The following is a 20,458-nucleotide window of genomic DNA, read 5'->3' as shown; positions in this document are numbered from 1 at the left end:
AATTACATGGAGTACTTTAAGACAGTCCTTTGTACAACAGCATGGCTTAAAGAAAATCTATTTATGGATTAAAAAAACATCTAAGTTTAATAAACTCACTGTTTTCTAAATTTGGAATTCTGGATTCCTGTACTCACAAAAAATATATATATTAATTTAAAAATTTTTGAGAAAAACTCTCTTGTTAGATGCTTATCATGAAATATGAATATAGTCTGTAAACTAAATCATAGGACGGGGAATCTGCAATCTCAGGATATCCTCAGCTTTGCCAGTGAGCTTGGGAACTTGCTCATACATAATGAAAAATCAGTTTACACAAGGCTAAAATATGGCATGTTTGAATACCCACCAATAGTTCTTTTGAAAATTGTAAAGCTGTATAACATTGCATCACCATGTTAGGTATATGTAATTGTCGTTTAAAAAAATAGAAATATGACTAAATCAGCTTTTTGTTTTCATTGTTCAGTTTTAAGTTTCCTCAGGTCAAATGAGTAGGTGATTACTAGTGTGTCTTATAGCTTTGAAAATTCTGAGATTAAGAAAAACAAGGTTATAAAACCTCCAGAATTCATATTGTATCAAAACATTGTTGCTAATTCAGGAATTTGGCTTGTCTGTGAAATTTTGGAGAGCTAATTCATTGCTTCCAGTTTTTAGTTTATAATTTAACATCAAATTTTTGTCCTTAGCAGTTTCATCCAAACTTTTTATTTAATTATTAAGGCCAAATTCAATATACAAAGCCAATGGTAGAAACGAGTAACTTTACCTAGTTCTAGTCTAGGTCATATACAATTTTTGTGCAGTTATTATAGCACAAAAGATTATACAGAAGGAAAATATTATTTTGCATAGTATGGCCATTTATAATATATCCTCACCACTAATATTTTAAAATGTTTTATTAGAAATCAAAAGAATGAAAGTTTAGCCTTTTCAACACTTTTTAAATCAATAATATAACCATGATTTTGTTTTTCTTTATTTTTTACTCTTTTAACTTTGAAGATATCCTTAAGATTTTCCCCCCTCTAATCTATGACAGGCAATATAACTGAAGATAAGAGTTAAATGTGGAGATATTCCAGTGAATATAGTTAGGTTTTACACTTTTAGAAGGAGTATGATAACTAACCATTATTTTTCAATAATAGCAACTTATACCAAAATGTTTAACAGTTGTAGTAAGGCTTGGGTTTTACTAATACCTAATCTTTATTTCTTTTTAGAGACAAAGAATGTGTTGCTAATCATATGAGAACAGTAGAAAATATGCTCCATAAGGTACTGTAATTTTTCTTAAATATTGTTCAACTTGTATTATGACACATTTCTCCCAGTCATTATTTTTAGTAAGTGCAAAGCACTTTAATTCATTTTTTACTCTCTTTAAAAATAAACGAACAAAAGGTCATTTCAAATGACTAAAATTTGTATTATATAGTGCTGTATTGCATAACTTTTCAGAATTCACTTTGTGTACATGATAAACCTATGAAAATAGTGGTTTCTCCAAACTAGTATAATTGCACTTGAATTATTTGTGGTCTTTGCTGAACGAACCAGAGGTCATTAAGATTCTTACATGTCTCATAATCATAAAATGTTTGACCACACTGTCTAACCTCTCACCACTCTTAAACCTACTATCCTATATATGTATATAAGGACAGAGACATAATGTATTGTATTTAGCAGTACTTGTATATCTTAACTAGGGAGTCATATTTTTCAGGTTGTAATTTATGTTCTTATAGGAATGTACTTTTAAAGTAGAAATTCAATGTCTTTAATACTCTATTCTTTTTATTATTTCTGTATGGTAAATTGGCTTTTCATTTGTAATGATGAGCAGCATGATAAAGATACTGTATTACCAAAAACTTAATATATTAATTGGCTGTATATTTTGTTAGCACTTCAGATTCAAAGATGTGTTCACTATTTCACTATTTAAAAATAGAGGAATTTATGAGTGTTTCTGTTATTGTCTAATTGACAATTTGTTGAAAACATAAATACCTAGTACTTTTAAGATATACATAGTTTATGAATGAATCATATTTAGAATAATTTTGTCAATCAAATTTATTACAGAGTATAGTTTAAGGAAACATTTAATAAACATTAGCAAACTAATATTTAATACATTTTAACATTTTGGAAACACTGGGCTTCCATATTCTTTTATATATTGAAAGTGACTAGCATTATTTCATATCACTAAAGCTTTGGGAAAAATATGTAATATTCTGAGAGCTATTTAAAAAAATAATGTTTGTGTAAAACTCATTTCTCTCTCTCTCTCATATCTCATTTGGAAAAGTTTACACAGTCAGTATAATTTAAATATAGTCACATCAAATCCATATATGCTAGAAATCTGAAATTTAGATTTGTAGGAAAAGAGACATTTTTGGTTAGATTTATTTCTGTGTACCTTGGATAGGAAACTCAGTGATGCCACATATATGCCATACCTTTTTATGCAGTTAATGTTGCTTTTGATATCCGATTGTTCTTCTTTCTAGCTGGAGGAAGCTGCATTAGATAGCAGCTGGCTTAGGCAGTGGATACTGACACCAGAGAAAAACTATCATCCATATAAAATATATGTTATCCTTTCCTTATGAGAATGGCAGAATATATATATTAAATATAATAAAGACTGACTGCACCAGGACAATTATAACCATACAGTTCTCCCATTACAGTTCATTTTTTGTTTTTTGTGTCATATGGAAAGAAAGAAAGATGTCTGCATACTTGGACTATAGCCACTGTAGATTTACTTTTGCTTTACGGCTTTTCCCCCTTAAAATTTAATAATTATTTTGATTTATGTCTTTGGAAATTTCTATTTATATAGCAGTTTTTAAATTATTAATTACTTTTAAAACTTCAGGTAAAAATTTAGGAAAAGCTAATTGATTACTGGGCTAATTCTGTTTTCTACAGTTTGGGTGAGAATGAATGGATTACAAAGAAGTGGTCCAGAGGGTTTCTCTGAAGATCTCGGGTTTCCCTGCAGAATGTTGCTATGTAGACATGCCAAAGTTCACAGTTTATTTTTCTGGCCATTTTGGACTGTCTAATAGTAGTATTTCACTGTCTTGGAGAAACTGAGAGTAGTACAGAAGGAGGAATGTCCAGGCTGTTTCATGGGCAGTGAAAATGGTTGTGGTTAGATCCAAACTCTTTAGCACAGTTGACCTATTTAAATTTTCTGTTTCTTTTTGAGTCAGTTTTGGTAGTTAGCATTTTTTCAGTAATATGTCTATTTCTAGGTGAGGTGAACATGCAGTTGTTCACTTTCTTAGAATTGTCTTTATTTCTGTAAGGTCAGTGGTATGTCACCACTTTTAGTCCTGATTTTAGTAATTTATTAATCTTTTTTTCTTGGTAAATCTAGTTGAGGCTTGTCAATTTTGTTGATCTTTTCAAGGAACCACATTTGGTTTTCTTGATTTGCTCTATTGGTTTTCATTTCTCTATTTCATTTGTCTCTGCTCCAATATTTTATGTCCTTTTTTGTTTGCTTTGGGTTTACTTTGTTTTCCTTTTTTTACTTTTCTAAGATGGATGGTTAGGTTATTGGTTTGGGAATCTCTCTTTTTTCTTTTCTTTTTCTTTTTTAACAGTGAACAATTTTTGTATTTAGAATTAGCCAGCTAGACTCAGTTTAGATGATCCCAGTTTTGTTGGCAACATTCAAAGCATCATAGTTGAACATATGCCTTCTCTCTGTCAGGCCTGATCAGGGTGTTGACCTTGGCCACATCAATGTCGTAGAGCTTCTTCACAGTGTGTTTGATCTGGTGCTTGTTGGCCTTAACATCCATAGTGAACACAAGTGTATTGTTGTTTTCTACCTTCTCCATGGTTGATTTGGTAGTCAGGGGGAACTTGATGATGGCATAGTGGTCAAACTTGTTTATTTTGTGGGTGCTCTTCCAAGGATATTGGGGCTGCCTTTGGAGCTGCATTGTCTTGGTCTGTTGGAAGGTGAGTGACATGTAGATCTTCTCTTTTAAATAAATTTAAATAAATTTGTTTAAATGGCTGTGGACTCCTAACAGCACTGCTTTCTTTGCCTTTGAAGCCTTTGCTTTGGCTTTGGCTTTGGCTTTGGGAGGGGCAGGGGGCTTCCTTCTTTGCTTTCTGCACCATCTTCATGAAAAGCTTCTTTTTTTTTTTAATATGTAGGCATTTATCACTATAAATTTACATATGAGCTCTATTTTCATTGTGTCCCATAAGTTTTGCTATGTTGTATTTTTGTTTTTCTCTATCTCAAAGTATTTTCTAACTTCCCTGTGATTTCTTCTTTGACTTATTCATTGTGTTGTTCCATTTCCAAAATATTTGGGCATTTTTTTACATATCTTTTTACTGTTCAGTTCTGATGTAATTCTGTATGGTTTGAATAGATAATTTTGTTTGATTTAAATTCTCTTAAATTTATTAAAGTTTGTCATATGGTCTGGGATATGGTCTGTATTGGTGAATGTTACGGAGCATTTAAAATGAGAATGTGTACTCTGCTTTTGCTGGGTAGAGTATTCTATATATGTCTGTTATGTCTGTTTGATTTACAGTATTGTTCAAGTCTGCAAGTTCCTTGGATATCTTTTGTGTAGTTATCCATTAATGAAGTGAGATTTTGAAGTCTTTGACTATTACTATTCAACTATTTCTCCCTTCAGTTTTGTCAGTTTTTGCTTCATGTATTTTGGGATTCTGTTGTTAGGTGCATGTATATCTAGAAATTGTTGTATCTTCTTGGTGGATTGACCCTTTTATAATTATATATCTTTCTTGGTCTTGTTAAAATTCTGTCTTAAAGTCTATTTTGTATGATACTAATATAGCCACTGCAGCTCCCTTTTGGTTATTATTTGCATGGAATATCTTTTTCTGTTCCCTTACTTTCAGCCTATCTGTGTCTAAGATAAGTCCCTTGTAGAGAGCATGTAGAGAGCATTTTAAATCCGTTCTGCCAATCTCCAACTTTTAATTGGAGAGTTTAATCAGTTTACATTTAATGAAATTAGTGGTAAGGAAGGACTTTTGCCCTTTTTTATATATGTATTTTATCTATATTGTTTCACAATTACTGCATTAGTCTCCTCCATTTTTTGTTGTTAGATAGTACTTTTCTAGTATAACATTTGATGTCCTCCTTTGTTTTACTATATATTTTGAGTTTTATTCTTAGTGGTTGCCTTGGGGAATACAATTAACATCTTAATTCACAACAATCTAGTTTGAATTAATACCAACTTAGTTTCAATAGTATACAAAACCTTTGCTCCTATATAGGTTTATCCCCCATTTATATTGTTGTTATCACAAATTACATCTTTATACATCGAGTGTCCATCAACATAATTTATAATTGTTTTATGTAATTTTCTTTTAAATCATATAGAGGAAAAAGAAGAGTTACACACTAAAAGTACATTAATACTGACTTTTATATTTACCTATGCAGTTACCTTTATTTCTTTATTTTACTGATCTTTGTTCATGTGGCTTTGAGTTACTGTGTAGTGTCCTTAATTTCAGGCTAAGGTTTTCCCTTTAGCATTTCTTCTAAGGCAGGTCTGGTAATAATGAGCACCCTCAGCTATTATTTATTTTTCTCCTTCATTTTTGAAGCATGTTTTTGTTGACTATAGAATTCCTGGGTGACAGGTTTTTTCTCCTCTTTTCCGCACTTGAATGTATCAACTCCAAAATTTCTGTTTGTTTCCTTTCTATACTTTATACTTCTTTACTTATATTTTCTTTTTTTGGAAAACATCATTCTCATGGTTTCCTTGGGTTCTTTGTACATGGTTTTCTTTAACTTTTTAAGAATATTTAAAATAATTAAAGTAATTCTGTGGTAAATCTCATGTCTAGACTTCCTCAGAGACAGTTCTTATTAATTTCCACTTTTCTTGTGTGTGGGCCTTACTTTATTTCTTAGCATACTTCATAAATTTTTGTTGAAAATGGATATTTCGAATGTTACAATGTGGTGACTCTGGAAATCAGATTCTTCACCATCTCCAGTGTTTGCTGTTGCTGCATACTTTAGTAATAGTTGTTTGTTTAGTGAATTTCCTGAAGTAATTTTGTAAAGTTTGTATTCTTCGTCATGTGTGGCCACTGAAATCTCTATTCTGTTAACTTATTTAGTGGTCAGCTAGTATTTTTTTTTTTTTTTTATAGAATATTTTTATTGATTTTTAGAGAGAGAGCAAAGGAGAGGAAGAGAGAGAAATACCGATATGAGAGCGAAACAGCAGTGGGCTGCCTCCTGCATGCCGCCTCCTAGGGATTGAGCCCGAAACCCGGGAACGTACCGTAACTGGGAATCGAACCGCCAGCCTTTTTGGTACATGGGACAACACCCAACCAACTGAGTCACACCCACCAGGGCAGGTCAGCTAGTGTTTTGACAGAGATTTCCTTAAATACCAAGATTCAGGTTTTTTTCTTGTTTAAGCTTTGGCTGCTTGCTGTAAAATTTTAGTTAGTTTCTAGAGTTCTGAAAAAGTTGATTTTAAATAGATATTGCCAGTTTATTTGCTGCTTTTGGAGTACTTTACTCCATATTGTTGTTAATATCACTCACTATTATTATATCCTTTTGTGTTCCTAATAACTTTACCAGTAGGCTTCTATATTATTGATAATGTAGACTTCTCAGGAATTGAAAATTTTTAAAATTAAGAGCTTCTTCAAACATGTCATAAGTGTTTTTATTGTGTGGAAATGAGTGAAAGTATAATCATTATATTGAAATAATTTTCAGGATAGGGTAAGTTAATGTTTGTTTTACTTAGGGTTAGGTATGAGAATATTACCTTAACTAAGTATTTATTGGGTACTAACCAAATTCTTAGCAGAGAGATATCTTTGTTTACTACATAGCTGGGGGTGAAAGTAAGTAGATTTGGTAAAATTTGAATGTAGAGAAGAATCTGAACATTTTTCATTGCAGTTTATTTCGTTATTGTTGAATTAACAGAATGACTGAAATCTTGAGGATTTTAGAGATTTCTTGTTCTACAAGTTTGGAGGAATTAATTAAAGTGTTTTCTATGTATGATCATAGTGTACTTTGTTACCACTGAACTTTTACTGAGAGCTGTTAAATACCTTTTCAGTCAAGTGTTTAAAAGATAAAACAGGAAGTCACAATTCAGAAACCTGAAAAGGCTATCTAGACCACCAAGTTTACCAGGCTGAAATGACCCTGGAACAATAACCAGGGAGTCACAGGAGTTTTTGCTGAAGCTGTTTTGGATTTTCTTCTACAGTAAAGCTACTTAAAACTTCTAATTTATAATAAAATACAATATTTATTATGAGTAGTTGAGCCCACAGATACCTTTTGAGTGTATATTATGTCCCAGGAACTGTGCCCTCCTCTGGGAAAAAAAAAATATGTATCTCCTAGTCCCTTTCCTCAAAGTGGAGACATAGATAATTCCAGTATAACACAGTGAATATGCACCCACAGATGCAGCTCTATATCTATTTAGATAGAGTTATTCATCTGGGAGGCATACTTAGAAAACCCAGGGGTGGGCTGTGGAGGTTTCTTAGGAGGCAGTTCGTGCCTGGCTGGGGGGAAATGCCTTGAGGTGTGAGGAAAGACGGGAAGGACATTCTAGCAGAGAGAGTAGCCTGTGCAAGTGTGTGGAAGCATGACAGCCAGACGTCCTTAACTCAGCGTTAAATGCAAGGAGAGTGCGAGAGATGAGGCTGAATGGGGCGGGTGGAAGCCAGGTCAGGGAAGAACTTTTTTTGCCCTTTGAAGAACCCTGGATCTGTACCATGGGGCAGGGAGGTCAACTAGAGGCTAAGCTGGGGAGTGGCGCGGCCGCATTTGCTCGCTGGCTTTGGGCTCAGAGCGGGTGCGCGGATGCCCTGAGTCATGAAGGGGACACCAGGGCCAGGAAGCTGTGGCTGCATGAGCTTTGAAGCAAGATCATGTGGTAGGGGGCTGAGGAGGGGACGTGAAACGTATTTAATAACATGGTATGTGGGCGAGAGGGCCGGGAGGGGTCCCAGGATGGCGGTGTGATGAGCCGATGCTAGGAGGACACGGAGGAGCGAGTTTGTTCGCTTTTCCAGGAGGGAGAAGGGAGACATGATGGGTTTGTTTCGGAACTACTGAGTTTAAGGGAATGTGGAGTGAACAGCAGGACATGTGAGTCTGGACCTCTGGGGGGAAAGTCAGGGCTAAAGATAAAGGTTTGAGATTGATTAACATAATACTTTCTGGCAAAGAAGGAGGCGATAACAATTGACAGGAGAAACAAGACATTATAGATAAATGGGAGGCCAGGCAATGCATTTTGAGAGATTAATTATGCCACTAGAGTTTGAAGTCCTTGAGGGATGGAATTCTGTCTCCTTAATTTTTATATCCTCAGCATCTATCACAGTGCCTGGGACCCAGTAGGCACTTAATTAATGAATGTTTGTCGAATGAGCCAAACTTTTACCATCACCCAGTCTCTAAACATTAACTAAAGCCATCTCTAGATTCCAGGGTAGGTCTTGCTGATATTATAACTTGATTTCTTTATTTGATTGCTAAAAATAGCATGTGTATGTACTTCGCCTAATTAAGAGCTAGAGGAGAAAGCCTAAATTTAATTTTAGGAATGTCTCTAGGAAAGCGAGGTATGCTAACAGTGAATTTACAGGTAATAGTTTGATGCCTATGAAAAATGTAAAGATGATCACTTCTGTTGTTCGAGTGGATTGTGGAGTAGAATGGAGTCAAACAGGATCTGACAGGTGAAGTCACTGCCTAGCCGGATCTTCAAATGTGATTTATAAACTTAAAAATGCTGTTAACCAGAATATTTGATAATACATAGTTATCTTTGATTTTTAGTTTTTCCTGCATTTAAAAGGAATACAAAGACTATAGAATAATTTTAATTTATGAAACTGACAGTGTTTTAAAAGCTGAAACATGATCTCCTGCCTCTAAAACCCAATTTTTAGTGACTCATTAACGACCCTCTAAATGTTACTGATGATCTTCAAACTCCTTTCCATTCTTAATTTCTGGGTCCTGGTTCTGAACATCAGCTGCGCAGGACATGCAGGTGTTAGCACAGCTGGCTTGCTGATGACAACTCTGTCCATATAGCTGTCTGGTGTGTCATCATTCATATTGTTCAGTGTCATTCTGACCTAGCCAAGCTAAAAATGGTACTCCAGCTCAAGAGGGATTTAAAAACCTTGACAAACTAAAGATAAGACACACAGAATGTCATGTACATGTGCTTAACAGTTTTTAGCTTAAACTCATCTAAATAACTAATTTCGGTGATCATCTGTCATTCTCCTTTGGAATAATTCACCCTAGAAAAGAAAATATCTCTGTGTGGAGGACTGTAACAATTCAATTCATAAATATATTCCTCCATTCTCAAGTGTGGGTTTTGTGTTTTTTAAATAGCTCAAGGTCACTGTAATCAGTTTGTGGGGGTACATTCTATGGTATAAAACTTGCGTTGCAGATTTATCATGCTGTCTAGTGCCCTTATAAGATGCCCGTGATTAAATCACCCTGTTTTCCAGCTTGCTAATTTGATTTGAGGGTTCAGTTTTTCAGATCCTAAATTGGGATGTAGCCAGCTTGATAATTTGATTCAAGAGATCAGTTTCTTAGATCCATAATTGGGATGTAACTATATGTGTGGGGTGGTTGTGGTGGGGGCTTTTGCCCTCTTTCCTGGTGACAGCAGCTGGCAGTCACTGGAGAGTTCTGGCTCCGGTCCAGAGTCATAGGTGAAGTTAAATAGGCTCCCAGTAAAAGCAGGCGACTTCCTCACTCCCTCCTGTTCGGCTCGCGTGTCTGCCTGCTGAGCACCAGTGGAGCGCCTGCTGCTGCTGACAGGGCGCCAAGGTGTGGCGCACAGCACGAACTGTTGTGTATATCTTGGGACATCATAGTTTGGGGACCTTCCATGTGAGATTGTGACCATTGTGTAAGGATGACTGCTGCACAGGTAACCTGTCTCAGTGTCATCACTGTGCGCGTGCGGGTGGGGATAACAGGGGGAGAGGAAACAGGAACGAGTGAGAATGCCCCAGGCCCAGTGAGACTGCTGAGGAAAGCAAGGGCGTCTAAAGACTAGTCCCTGTTGCTTGTCACAAAACTCCTCTTCTGAAATGTGCCCACTTTTGCTAAGACTGCCAGACAAGGGAAAAAGAAAAGGGGAAAAAGGTATTTTGTTTTCAGGCAGGGAAATGGAAGAAGTACCAAAATCGGAAACAATTTCCTCAACTCTTATAACTTCATTATAGAGATTAAGAGGCATTATTGTTTCATGTTAAGAGCCCTGGAGTCAGTATCCTTATTTTAGGGGTGGCAATAGCTGTGTCACAGGGTGGGTGGCAGAACCCACTGAGCTAGTATGAAGAGAACTTGGAAAAGTATGAAGAACTTTTGGAAGCACTAATGATAGTATTACGAATAGAAATAGTGCTGTACTCTGTCCATTTCATTACGTCAGTAGTCAAGGAAAAGGTAAAAGAAAGAGGAAGTATCCCTTTAGATATGACTATCCAATTTTAATGTCATTTCCATTGTCTCGACGTGCTTTAGCCCCTGCTCCTCTCACTAGGCACATACAGAGTCCGGGAACTATCTAAATATCTTTTTTGTTATTCTGTCTTTCTGCTGCCTTGTGGAATTTGTGAGTTTGGAATGACATGCTTATTTGATGACACGCTTACTTATGAGTGTCTGTGTGGGTAACATTTTTCTTGCTACTATTGTTATTACAGAGTATATGTAACTCTGGCTGATTCTCTTCTCTTTCTATTTACAAAAGGCTCTCCAATATGCCTGTTCTGTTTGGTTACTAAATTTTCTATTAATCGGATACTAGAATGGGTGATTGTAGTTGTGCCAGGAAAGTTGGACCCAGTTGAATTGTACACCAGGCTACTTAAACTTTAAAATACATCGGGAGATACTGCACTTATTTCATGGAACACTAGAAAAAAGGAGCCAGGAAGTGTCTGAGATGGCACTCTGTGTTAGTGGTATAAGGTTGGCTCACTAGAAATTGTTCATACATTCTCTGGGAAGATGTGGTAATTTTAAGGAACTTTACACATGTCTTTCCTTCCATACTTCTACGGCAGGGATGGCTAATATTTTCTTTAAAGGGCCAGACAGTAAATATTTTAGGCTTTGTGGACCATATGGTCTCTGCCTCAACTACCCTACTCTGTTGTAGCAGGAAAGCAGCCAGAGACAACACATAAACGAGTGGACATGGCTGTGTTCCAATAAAACTTTATTTACAATAACAGGTGGTGGGCTGGATGTAGCTCCCAGGCTGTAGTGTGTCAACTATACCTTCTCTAGCGCGTAGGTTGAACAATAGGTGTAGGCTGCACTAGTGGGTAGGATTAAAAATTAGAATAAAGAGGGGAGGCAAAGCAACAAGGTGTCCATGGGTGTGGAAGGAAGTACAGAGGCAGGATGGGAAGGAGGAAGATGGGATGTAAGCAAGGTAAAACCCGAACACAGGGCCGTAAGAATGGAGGCTGCAGGAAACATTGTGGGGTCTGTGTTTGATGGGAATACCTCTGATAAAAACGCTTGTCTTGAAGCATTCGTGGCAATAAGAGACTGGAGAAAATATAATTTTAGGCAGATTAAGAGTGTGATGTAAAGTCCTAATATCAGTTACTTTTCCCAGGAATTCAGGATTCAGGCATCATATACATTTTCTTACTCATGTTCTTAAGTGTATCTCAGCTTTGATATACTACAACTTACTACTTCTTCCTTGGTATCCTGTTGGTGAAAACAGAGCCAGCACTACATTTCATAAGTTGTTTTGTTTTTTTTAATTGGAACACTGGGTCCAGAGGGATTCATAGCTGTGCAGGATAAAAGCTGCAGCTTCACATTTTGAGAGTTGAGTAGCTTTTCTAAAAATGATTAATTTAATTTCGTAGTTGATGTATCTAACATAAACCGCTTTTTTGGTGTTATGGTTTGAATACAGATTGGTGTCTTGTGAGTAAAGGCTACTCAGAGGAATAGAAATAGTACTATTTGGAGCTTATGAATCACTTAATTCTGAAACTAGATTGTTATAATAAAATATATATTTCATATCAATTTTTGACTACTTAGAAAGTTTCATTTATTTTTCTCTGTTCATCTCTTAGAGCATATCTATTAGAAATATTTGCTTTCTGAAAGTATGTAATAAGAAAGGGGAAAAGTAAACTACTCTTTCTAAAAACCAAAATATTAGAATGGAGTAATGTAGGTTTTTCTTTATCCTTTGCCCAAATACGAAATTGTACAACCTTTATAGAATGTTAAAAATATATATACAATTTAACAATTGAGATTTATATTATGAAATACTGTGAAAGAAATAATTGTATGTTAAAATGAAGTTAGCCATTTTGAAATAAAAAACCATTGTGTATATATTTTTTATTGCTCACATCTATAAAATCATAGTGAAAAGGGTACAGAATCTTAATTATAGGATGAATAATGGTGTACTGCAGACAGAATCAACGACTGTCTTTTGAAATTATAATTTAAAATCAATTTGTTTGAAATTATAATGTAATTCGCGGACAGGCTACTGGTTGTTTTAATCCTAATTCACATTAAAATGTGTACTTTAAAAGGGAAACCTACTTTTCCTTTTAGGGAAAAATAATTTTTCTGTTCTAATATTGTTACTTCAGAACTTTTGACAGCAAAGGAACTTACTTTAGACTCTCATTTTTGAAAGGGATCATTTTGTATCCAGTGGTAATATTCCTAAAGAAATCCTACTTCTCTCTCTCTGATTGTAGGCACTGTGTTCTCAGCCTGCCTGTTCTGTTGTTTGCTTGCTTGCTTTGTTTTGTTTTGTTTTCCATGGACAAATTTAATGCATTTTTAAGGGGAGTTCTTTTTCTGAAGTTCTGTGTTGAATTTCTTCTGTTCATTCTTGTTCACACCCTGAAATTCAGATTCGCCTTCCGCGTACTTTCTGAACAGTCCCTCCTTTTCGCTCTTTATCTCTCCCTGTTTGTCACCTTTCCTTCTTGCTTCTTTGCTGCAGTTACATTTTTACTTGCCCTAGTGTCACTGTTTTGTATTCTTTCAACACGATGCTTTGACTTCCTTTACCCATTAAAAAATAAAGCAATTCCTAGCCAATCCTTTCTCAAGATTTGAAAAAACCTTTTTTTCTAGAAATATTTGGAGAACACTTTAGATGGCTGCTCTCAAAGTGTTGCTTTAATTTAAAAGTGGAAAAATTCTTAAATTTTAGTAGAAATATTTGTGATATTGCGTCTATTATATATCATGGGTCACTGCCTCTCGATGGCGCTGTCAAACATTCAACAGATAATTTATAATTCAATGAAAGTATTAACACATGCATATTATTCAAATAAAGTAATTACGATGCCCATCATTAGATTTAGCATAACAGCTGCATTTTGAGTTTTTTTCTAAAAAAAGAATTATGTAATTTGCCAAATTAAATAATGTTTAGTGAAAATGTTAATTCAACAATAAATCACAGTTTTAAATGCCAAATGCCCTAGCTTAATTTTGTTTAGAAAGTTTATTTAGAGAACAGAAAATGTGGCTATTGTTCCTCTATGTCTAGCTTCACAGATGAAGCGCGGTGCGTGACGTTCTCGGGGTTAAAGGACCCCCAGAGCTGGGACTGTGTTGTGGCTTATATCTACATTGCCCATAGTCCCCCACCCCCCTTTGCCCGCATTAGCAATCTGCTTTTGTACTTTGACACCCAGGATTTCCCTAGTGAATTTTGTCACAGAAAAAAGAGAATCATCAATATCGCAGTTAAACTTGACTTTCAAAGCTAATAGTATCTCATTTGGGGGCTCAAATTTAATAAATTTTCTTTGATTCTGCGTGAGTTTTTAAACATCAAACAATGAATTGGCCAGGGTGCAGTAAAATATTTAGATCTATTGACTATGTTTCAGAAGGGTAGAAGGCACAACACCAGTGGTTTGATGTTGATAAATTCTCAGTACCTTAATCCACATTAATGTTTTCTTTTATCTGAATGCACATTGGTGACAAAAAAAAAGCACAAGAAGGTATCCATACATATAAAATATAAAATTAAAGCAAACTTTTTTTGTAAAATATGATTTATTCTGTTATGTTCAGTACATTTAATATCCTTCTCATTCTGACTGTAGAGAATGTTACATTCTTCTAGGTAAAAATATAGGGTGTCCCCCAAAAATGTATACACACACTTTGAATGATTATAAAGGCAGTATTTATTTAAAAAATTTTATTTTCAAAATTGAACTATCAGCTGTTAAAGTGTGTATACATTTTTTGGGGACACCCTGTGTATTCTGAATTGGGACTCCAGTGTGCATGTAGCCCTCACACTGTTATTAAAATCGCATTACAGTGTATGGTTTACAGCGTACACTTTGACATTCACTTACTGACAGAATTTCTTCAGCTCAACATGGGAGTATAAGGATTTTTATACCCATAGATTAGCATGAACAATTAAAGATGTCATCATATGTTTGTGTGTATTTGCTGGTTTAAGGAAACTCTACATAGTATGAGAGTTGATTTATAAAATAAGTGATTCAGTTTTACAAATTGTCCACGTAGAATAGAAAAATGAAGGACAGGTTTTCTATCATATACAGGGTGGGGCAAAAGTAGGTTTACAGTTGTTCAGATGGAAAATAATACAATAATTAATAAACAATAATACGAGAATAAACTGTTTCATATGCTCACAACTGTTAACCTACTTTTGCCCCACCCTGTATTATTACCAACTTACATTTGAAGTTGCTCAGGTAAAAGTAGAGATTAAATACATTTATTTGAGCAATTAATGTTATTTTCATAGTTCTCCCCATTTTTACCTTTGCTAAAAAGGTCATAAGAACTCTTTATATCTTGTGACTCTAGCTAGTTGTGTAATATTTATCAAGTATATCGTAGCAAAGAGATAAAATTTTAAAACTAATTCAGGCATAAGGAAAGTTAGAAAATTTGCCTACATATGAAAACTTCTATCTCTAAATTATATGATTAAAAGTGAGAGCTTACTGATCTTAAAAGGAAACTAAACTGTGGAATTCTTAAGGCTTTTACTAAGTTTGGAATTTAAAAATGAAAATCTGTTTCTGGACACTTTCCTGTATCTAGTGTTTGCATTATATAGGGAGTATTTTCTCATTTGTCCAGAAGGTGGCAGTGCAATATCAACTGCGCATGATTCCAATACTGGCCAGAGAATTTGGTATTTCTCCTGTATCCGTGAAATGTTTGTATTGTTACCTTTCTGAACACTTAAAATACAGTACAAATTGTACTGATTCTATCCATTACCTTACTTAGAAGATGAATGACCAAGTTGGTTTATATGTATTTAATCGATAGGACTCAAGTTTAATGAGAGTAAAAAGGGCAAACAAACCTCTTACTGGTACATTTTTAAGTACCCTTGTTTGTTGAGTATATTTGTTTTTATTCCAAGGTACATATTATTGAAGTTTTTTTTCCTAAAGACTAGTACCTGATAATTATCTTGTCCAGTATATGTCAGTTAATACCAGTTAAATTAAACATGTTACTAAGAAAGTGATAATAATTAGGCGATCACTGTTTGTTTTTTATTTTGTGAATTTTTCTTCCCCTTCTTTCCCTTTTCTTTTCAGGGTGGAGCAGCGAAAAATAATTCAGCACCTCTTGATCAGAAGAGCTCCAGCGACTCTTCTTCCTCCCTCATTTCAAGCAGGAGGATGCTTTTTCTTCTTAACATTCTCCCCCAGCACTCTGAATTAGAGATTTATTTGCAACGAAAAATCAATTAGTCCTAAATTTATTCATGGATTTCAGGTCCAGCGATCAATGCAAGTCCACTCAGTGGGCTCAGGGGGACCCAGTTCATCCCAGTTAATGTGTCTGAAGGGGAATTACCATTGATGCTGTTTTTTTCCCTTTAGGTCAGAGATCAGATCTCGCTGTCACGGACTGCGGCAAGTAGGAATGACTTCACCCTGCAGCTACCCAAACTGCACCTGGAGACCTTTGCAGTGGAGGGGCTCAAGGGCGGGCCAGAGGTGGTGGCGTGCCAGGTTAGAGTCTAAATAACACTGTTTGTTACTGTTTGAGACATAGAGAAGAAGAAATTGTACTAACTGGAGAGAAGGAAGGCCTCAAAGTGTTGTGAATAACATAATGGAGATGCAAATAATTTTTCTTCTTTTATGTAACACTGTATTTCACATATAATTGTTTTTTGTTTTTTTTTCTTTAAAGCCTTGATCCAGCCTATTAAATAATCTCGAAAAGTATTTTTTTTTTTTACCAAGAAAATATATCTTTTATAGCTAAGTACAGTTTCAAAGAATACTTTTTAATCAGCAGAGGACAATAAGACACTAGGATGTTATCTTTTTAAGCTAGTCTCAGTTTGTAGCTCCTGCTGTTTTAAAATAAATCACCTTAGATAAAATTATCAGGAGAGATATTTGAAAATTTTCCATGTTAATTTCAAAGTCTATCCAACATTTCTTACATGGTGATTTATTTAATTTCAGCAAATCTAGAACTGTGCTCGACATTATAGAGTATTTTGCCCTTTAAGGTTTAGTTTTAATGAACATTGTAATATGTGCAAACTGGGTTATTTCATTTATGAAACTCAAAGCACCAAATCACAAAATCTCAAATAATTTTAAGAAAAAACTTAATAAAGAAAATCATTTTCAAAAACATAGTCATTTTCAGATGCTGCATGTATCTTTCTATTCTAGGTTACTATTGTGTGATTTTATTCCTTAGGGTTAAAAATTTTCTTAAATTAGACAAAACAAAATTCAATATTTGCTTTGTTCTCCTTAAAATATCCAGTGCCTTTACTAGGAGAATGTATGAACATGATCTAAACTGCAGGGGGCCTGACATTTCAGAAGAGTTTGTCCATGTTCACAGGCACTCTCGATTTTTATTGTATTTAAAAGACCAATATCTCTTAAAACAGTCTGTGTTTCACATTTTGAGGTTTGAAATAAACTTTTTCATTCTTCAGTTTATGCCCCTGTGAAATTCTAATTTTTTACAAAATTATTGTCAGTCTAGGTGGGGCTAATGTTAATTTTTCTACATGTTCCATAGCCTAATTTAATTTGTTGTTCATACTCAAATTAATGCTCTACAGAGAAAAAGTAAACACTAGTTGTTTCTTTCACTAGATTGTCCATTAATATTCTAAGATATATGTAATTGTAAAACTAAGCATAAAATATTTTTATTTCCAGTTATAGGCTACCATACTGTACCATTGTTTAGTACAAGATTAAGGTGTACATTTTAAATTTTATTATCATTATTTATGAATTCATTGTAGCCATTAGTACAGTATGATTTGAAACTTTTCTAGTGGTTGTAAAAGAATCCTTTACTTGATTCAGAAACTCAAAGGGCTTAATACTTTTCATAATTCACAAATAAAGACTTCCACCAAACTGTAGATTTGGGTGATTTGGAAAGAGACTGATTCCTTGGGATGCCATTTTTGGGGCAAACCATGAACTCTCTATGGTTTTGACATTTGTGAATAGCAAGAAGGAAATGTATAGACCTATGTTTTAAACTGCTTTTTTCTCCAAGTTCTAATAAAAATAGTTATGCACGTTACCGTATACCTAAACCCTTGCGTGAGTTTTGCATTGACATGCTGTAATATACATTGTAGTTTAGTAATAATATATTTTGGTTTAGTGTTCTATGCAGAGAAGAACACATGATATGGACCATAATAGAGTTTTACACATACACACAGACACCCACACCCACCCTCACACACACAGTTGGTGATATGCTTTGAGTACTTTGAGAAGAAAGGCACTGTATTAACTGACGGCCTTAATTATAATAATAGTATTTCAGTGAGCACTTACTATGCACCAGGTATCATGCTTAGCTCTTTAATACATGATTTCATTTAATTCTCACAATGAACCTGTCAAGTGGGTGGCATTATCTCCATTTTACAGTTTACTATAAGAGAGTTTAGGTAACTCACCTAAAATCAACACCAGGTAAACAGCAGGGCCCTGAGCCTGGATGTAAATTTAGGTGCGTTTGACTGCAAAGCTTTACTGATAAAATCTGACACTAAAAAATCCAGACACCTGTGTTAAATGATAAGCGTAAAATCTTTTAAATATATAGTGGAGTTTTTCTTACATTTACAAAAATGTTCACTCTGCATCTATGTATGATTTAGGTCATAGTTTATGCTGTACTGTAGACAGATTCACAGATAAAAGATTTTGTTTCCATTTGACAGGCTAATATGGAACTCTACTTTTTACCTTTTTACCGTATATAAATACATATATTGACACTAAGTGTGGCTGCACATTCGGGAGTTTCGTGTTTGTTTAGCTTTGTACTCAGTGCTGTGGAGTGAGGCATTCAGTGCGCACACGTCCTTTGGTTATGATGAGGAGAGGGTCACTATGCTGGTTGTGACGACCTGTGGACCCTTCGGCCAACCCACACAGGCATCATTAGAGCGGTGGTTGCTGAAGTTTTCCTAGACAGCCCTGCCTGTCTTTTCCAACAGGGCAAGCGTTATGATAGGAATGATTCTGTACGGAAGGAAGACCAGGGAGCACCAGTAAGAGGTGAAGACGGTGAGGGGATTGCCTTTTCCTCTCTGGGCCCAGAAGAGCACGTGATTGACGCCCTCCTACAGGAGAAAATTCCGTTTAGTAGTCTCTGAGATCTGCTCACTGTTAGCCTCCGTTTCTGTATCTGCAAAAAAGTGTTATCTACCCATTTCTCAGGCTTGTAGCAGGACTGAGTGAGGCCGCGCGGTGAGGTGCAGAGCCCGGGCCCAGCCCAGGGAGAGCAGGCAGTGGTCGTGGCCGCCCTTTTGCAGCCGCTGTGGGACCCCTGTAAAGAACAGCAAGCAACAGCAGCTTGTTCTCCTTACTTTTAAGGGTGTGTGGCGTGTGTTATTTTGAAAAATGCTTATTTAGGATCTTTTTCTCTATATCTTTCCATTTGGTTCCTACACTCTCCCTTGTTTCTTCAAAAGCTTGAAATAATTTTGGTCAAGATTAAGTGTTATTTCCCTGCTTCCTTTCCCACGTTACCTGATGTTGCAGTGAGGCCCTGTCGCCACTAAAGCGCCTTGTCTGAGCTCCTATGGCAAGTTTGGAGTTGTACCTGAGCTCTGCCTCCCGCGTGGTAGCCTATCGGTCCCCGCGAGCCCGGGAAGAACAAAACCGCCGCGACTGGCCCGGCTGGCGCTGGTGGCCGAGCGCAGAGGGCTGCGCGCAGAATAACCTGCGCTCATCACCTTAGTCTCTGAATTTTGTGTTTTTAATAATCATGTTATGCAGTGATTTAATATTTTGCAAATATTAGCAGGCATGTAATAAACGTTTGTGTCTCCGTCCCCCTCAGCTATTAGCCAAGAACGGCCCCAATAGCTCCCACTCGCTGGGCGCCTCGTGCCCCAGCTGCGGTGGGCGCCTCGGTACAGCCCACCTGGTCCCGCAGGTCCCGGGACGTCGCGGAGGACGCCGCGCGGGTCGTCCGGACGGAGTGGATCGCGAAGGCTGCGTATCCCGGGCGCGGGGCAACCGGCCCATTCGTGTTTTTGATCCTGCCTTTCTGCCTTTGCAAACCAGGGCTCACTGTTTTTTCTTAGCCGGGGGGGGGGGGGGGGGGACACGCCTGGAGAGAATGAAGGGAGGGCGTGGCGCAGGGCGCACTCCATCTGTGCAACTAGTGGGGGCAGGGGTCCCACAGAGGTCAGCTGGAAGGCTCCTTACACTGCGCGGGCTCTGCTGCAGCTGCAAGGTGAGAGAGTAAAGGTTCTCAGTTTTGGGGGGACAGTGTTAGGGACAGGCGAGGAGTGGGTAGTGCCTCTGCAGTGCTCAGAATGGTGAGGGCACGTTGTGAACACGCCGCTTGTTAGTTCGCCGGCCGCGAGCGTGCAGGCGCCGCGAGGCCGGGGCGAGCTGCCCCCCCCCCCCCCCAACCCGGGGCCGGCCTCGCACCCGGGCGGCGGGAGCAGGACTTGGATCGGACCCGGGGAGGCCGGGCGGCGGGAGCAGGACTTGGATCGGACCCGGGGAGGCCGGGCGGCGGGAGCAGGACTTGGATCGGACCCGGGGAGGCCGGGCGGCGGGAGCAGGACTTGGATCGGACCCCGGGAGGCCGGGCGGCGGGAGCAGGACTTGGATCGGACCCGGGGAGGCCGGGCGGCGGGAGCAGGACTTGGATCGGACCCCGGGAGGCCGGGCGGCGGGAGCAGGACTTGGATCGGACCCCGGGAGGCTGGGCGGCGGGAGCAGGACTTGGATCGGACCCCGGGAGGCTGGGCGGCGGGAGCAGGACTTG

The 20,458-nt window shown here is 37.1% G+C and overlaps 1 protein-coding gene and 1 pseudogene across 1 annotated transcript in view; one reads left to right on the top strand and one right to left on the bottom strand.

Annotated features, from left to right (window-relative positions):
- Positions 1-20,458, top strand: part of CCDC171 (coiled-coil domain containing 171) — a 236,209-nt gene that overhangs the window by 158,616 nt on the left and 57,135 nt on the right. Inside the window, exons 23-24 of the mRNA XM_016214453.2 lie at positions 1,236-1,290; positions 16,039-16,170. Of these exons, the coding sequence (XP_016069939.2) occupies positions 1,236-1,290; positions 16,039-16,170 (187 nt within the window). The remainder of the gene's footprint in view (positions 1-1,235; positions 1,291-16,038; positions 16,171-20,458) is intronic.
- On the bottom strand, positions 3,689-4,182 carry LOC107538325 (large ribosomal subunit protein uL23 pseudogene; annotated as a pseudogene).

The sequence above is a fragment of the Miniopterus natalensis genome, chromosome 12 (assembly GCF_054644295.1).
Source record: "Miniopterus natalensis isolate mMinNat1 chromosome 12, mMinNat1.hap1, whole genome shotgun sequence".
Lineage (NCBI taxonomy): Eukaryota > Metazoa > Chordata > Mammalia > Chiroptera > Miniopteridae > Miniopterus > Miniopterus natalensis.
The sequence above is the reverse complement of the archived record's forward strand: the minus strand, read 5'-3'. Positions and strand labels throughout refer to the sequence as shown.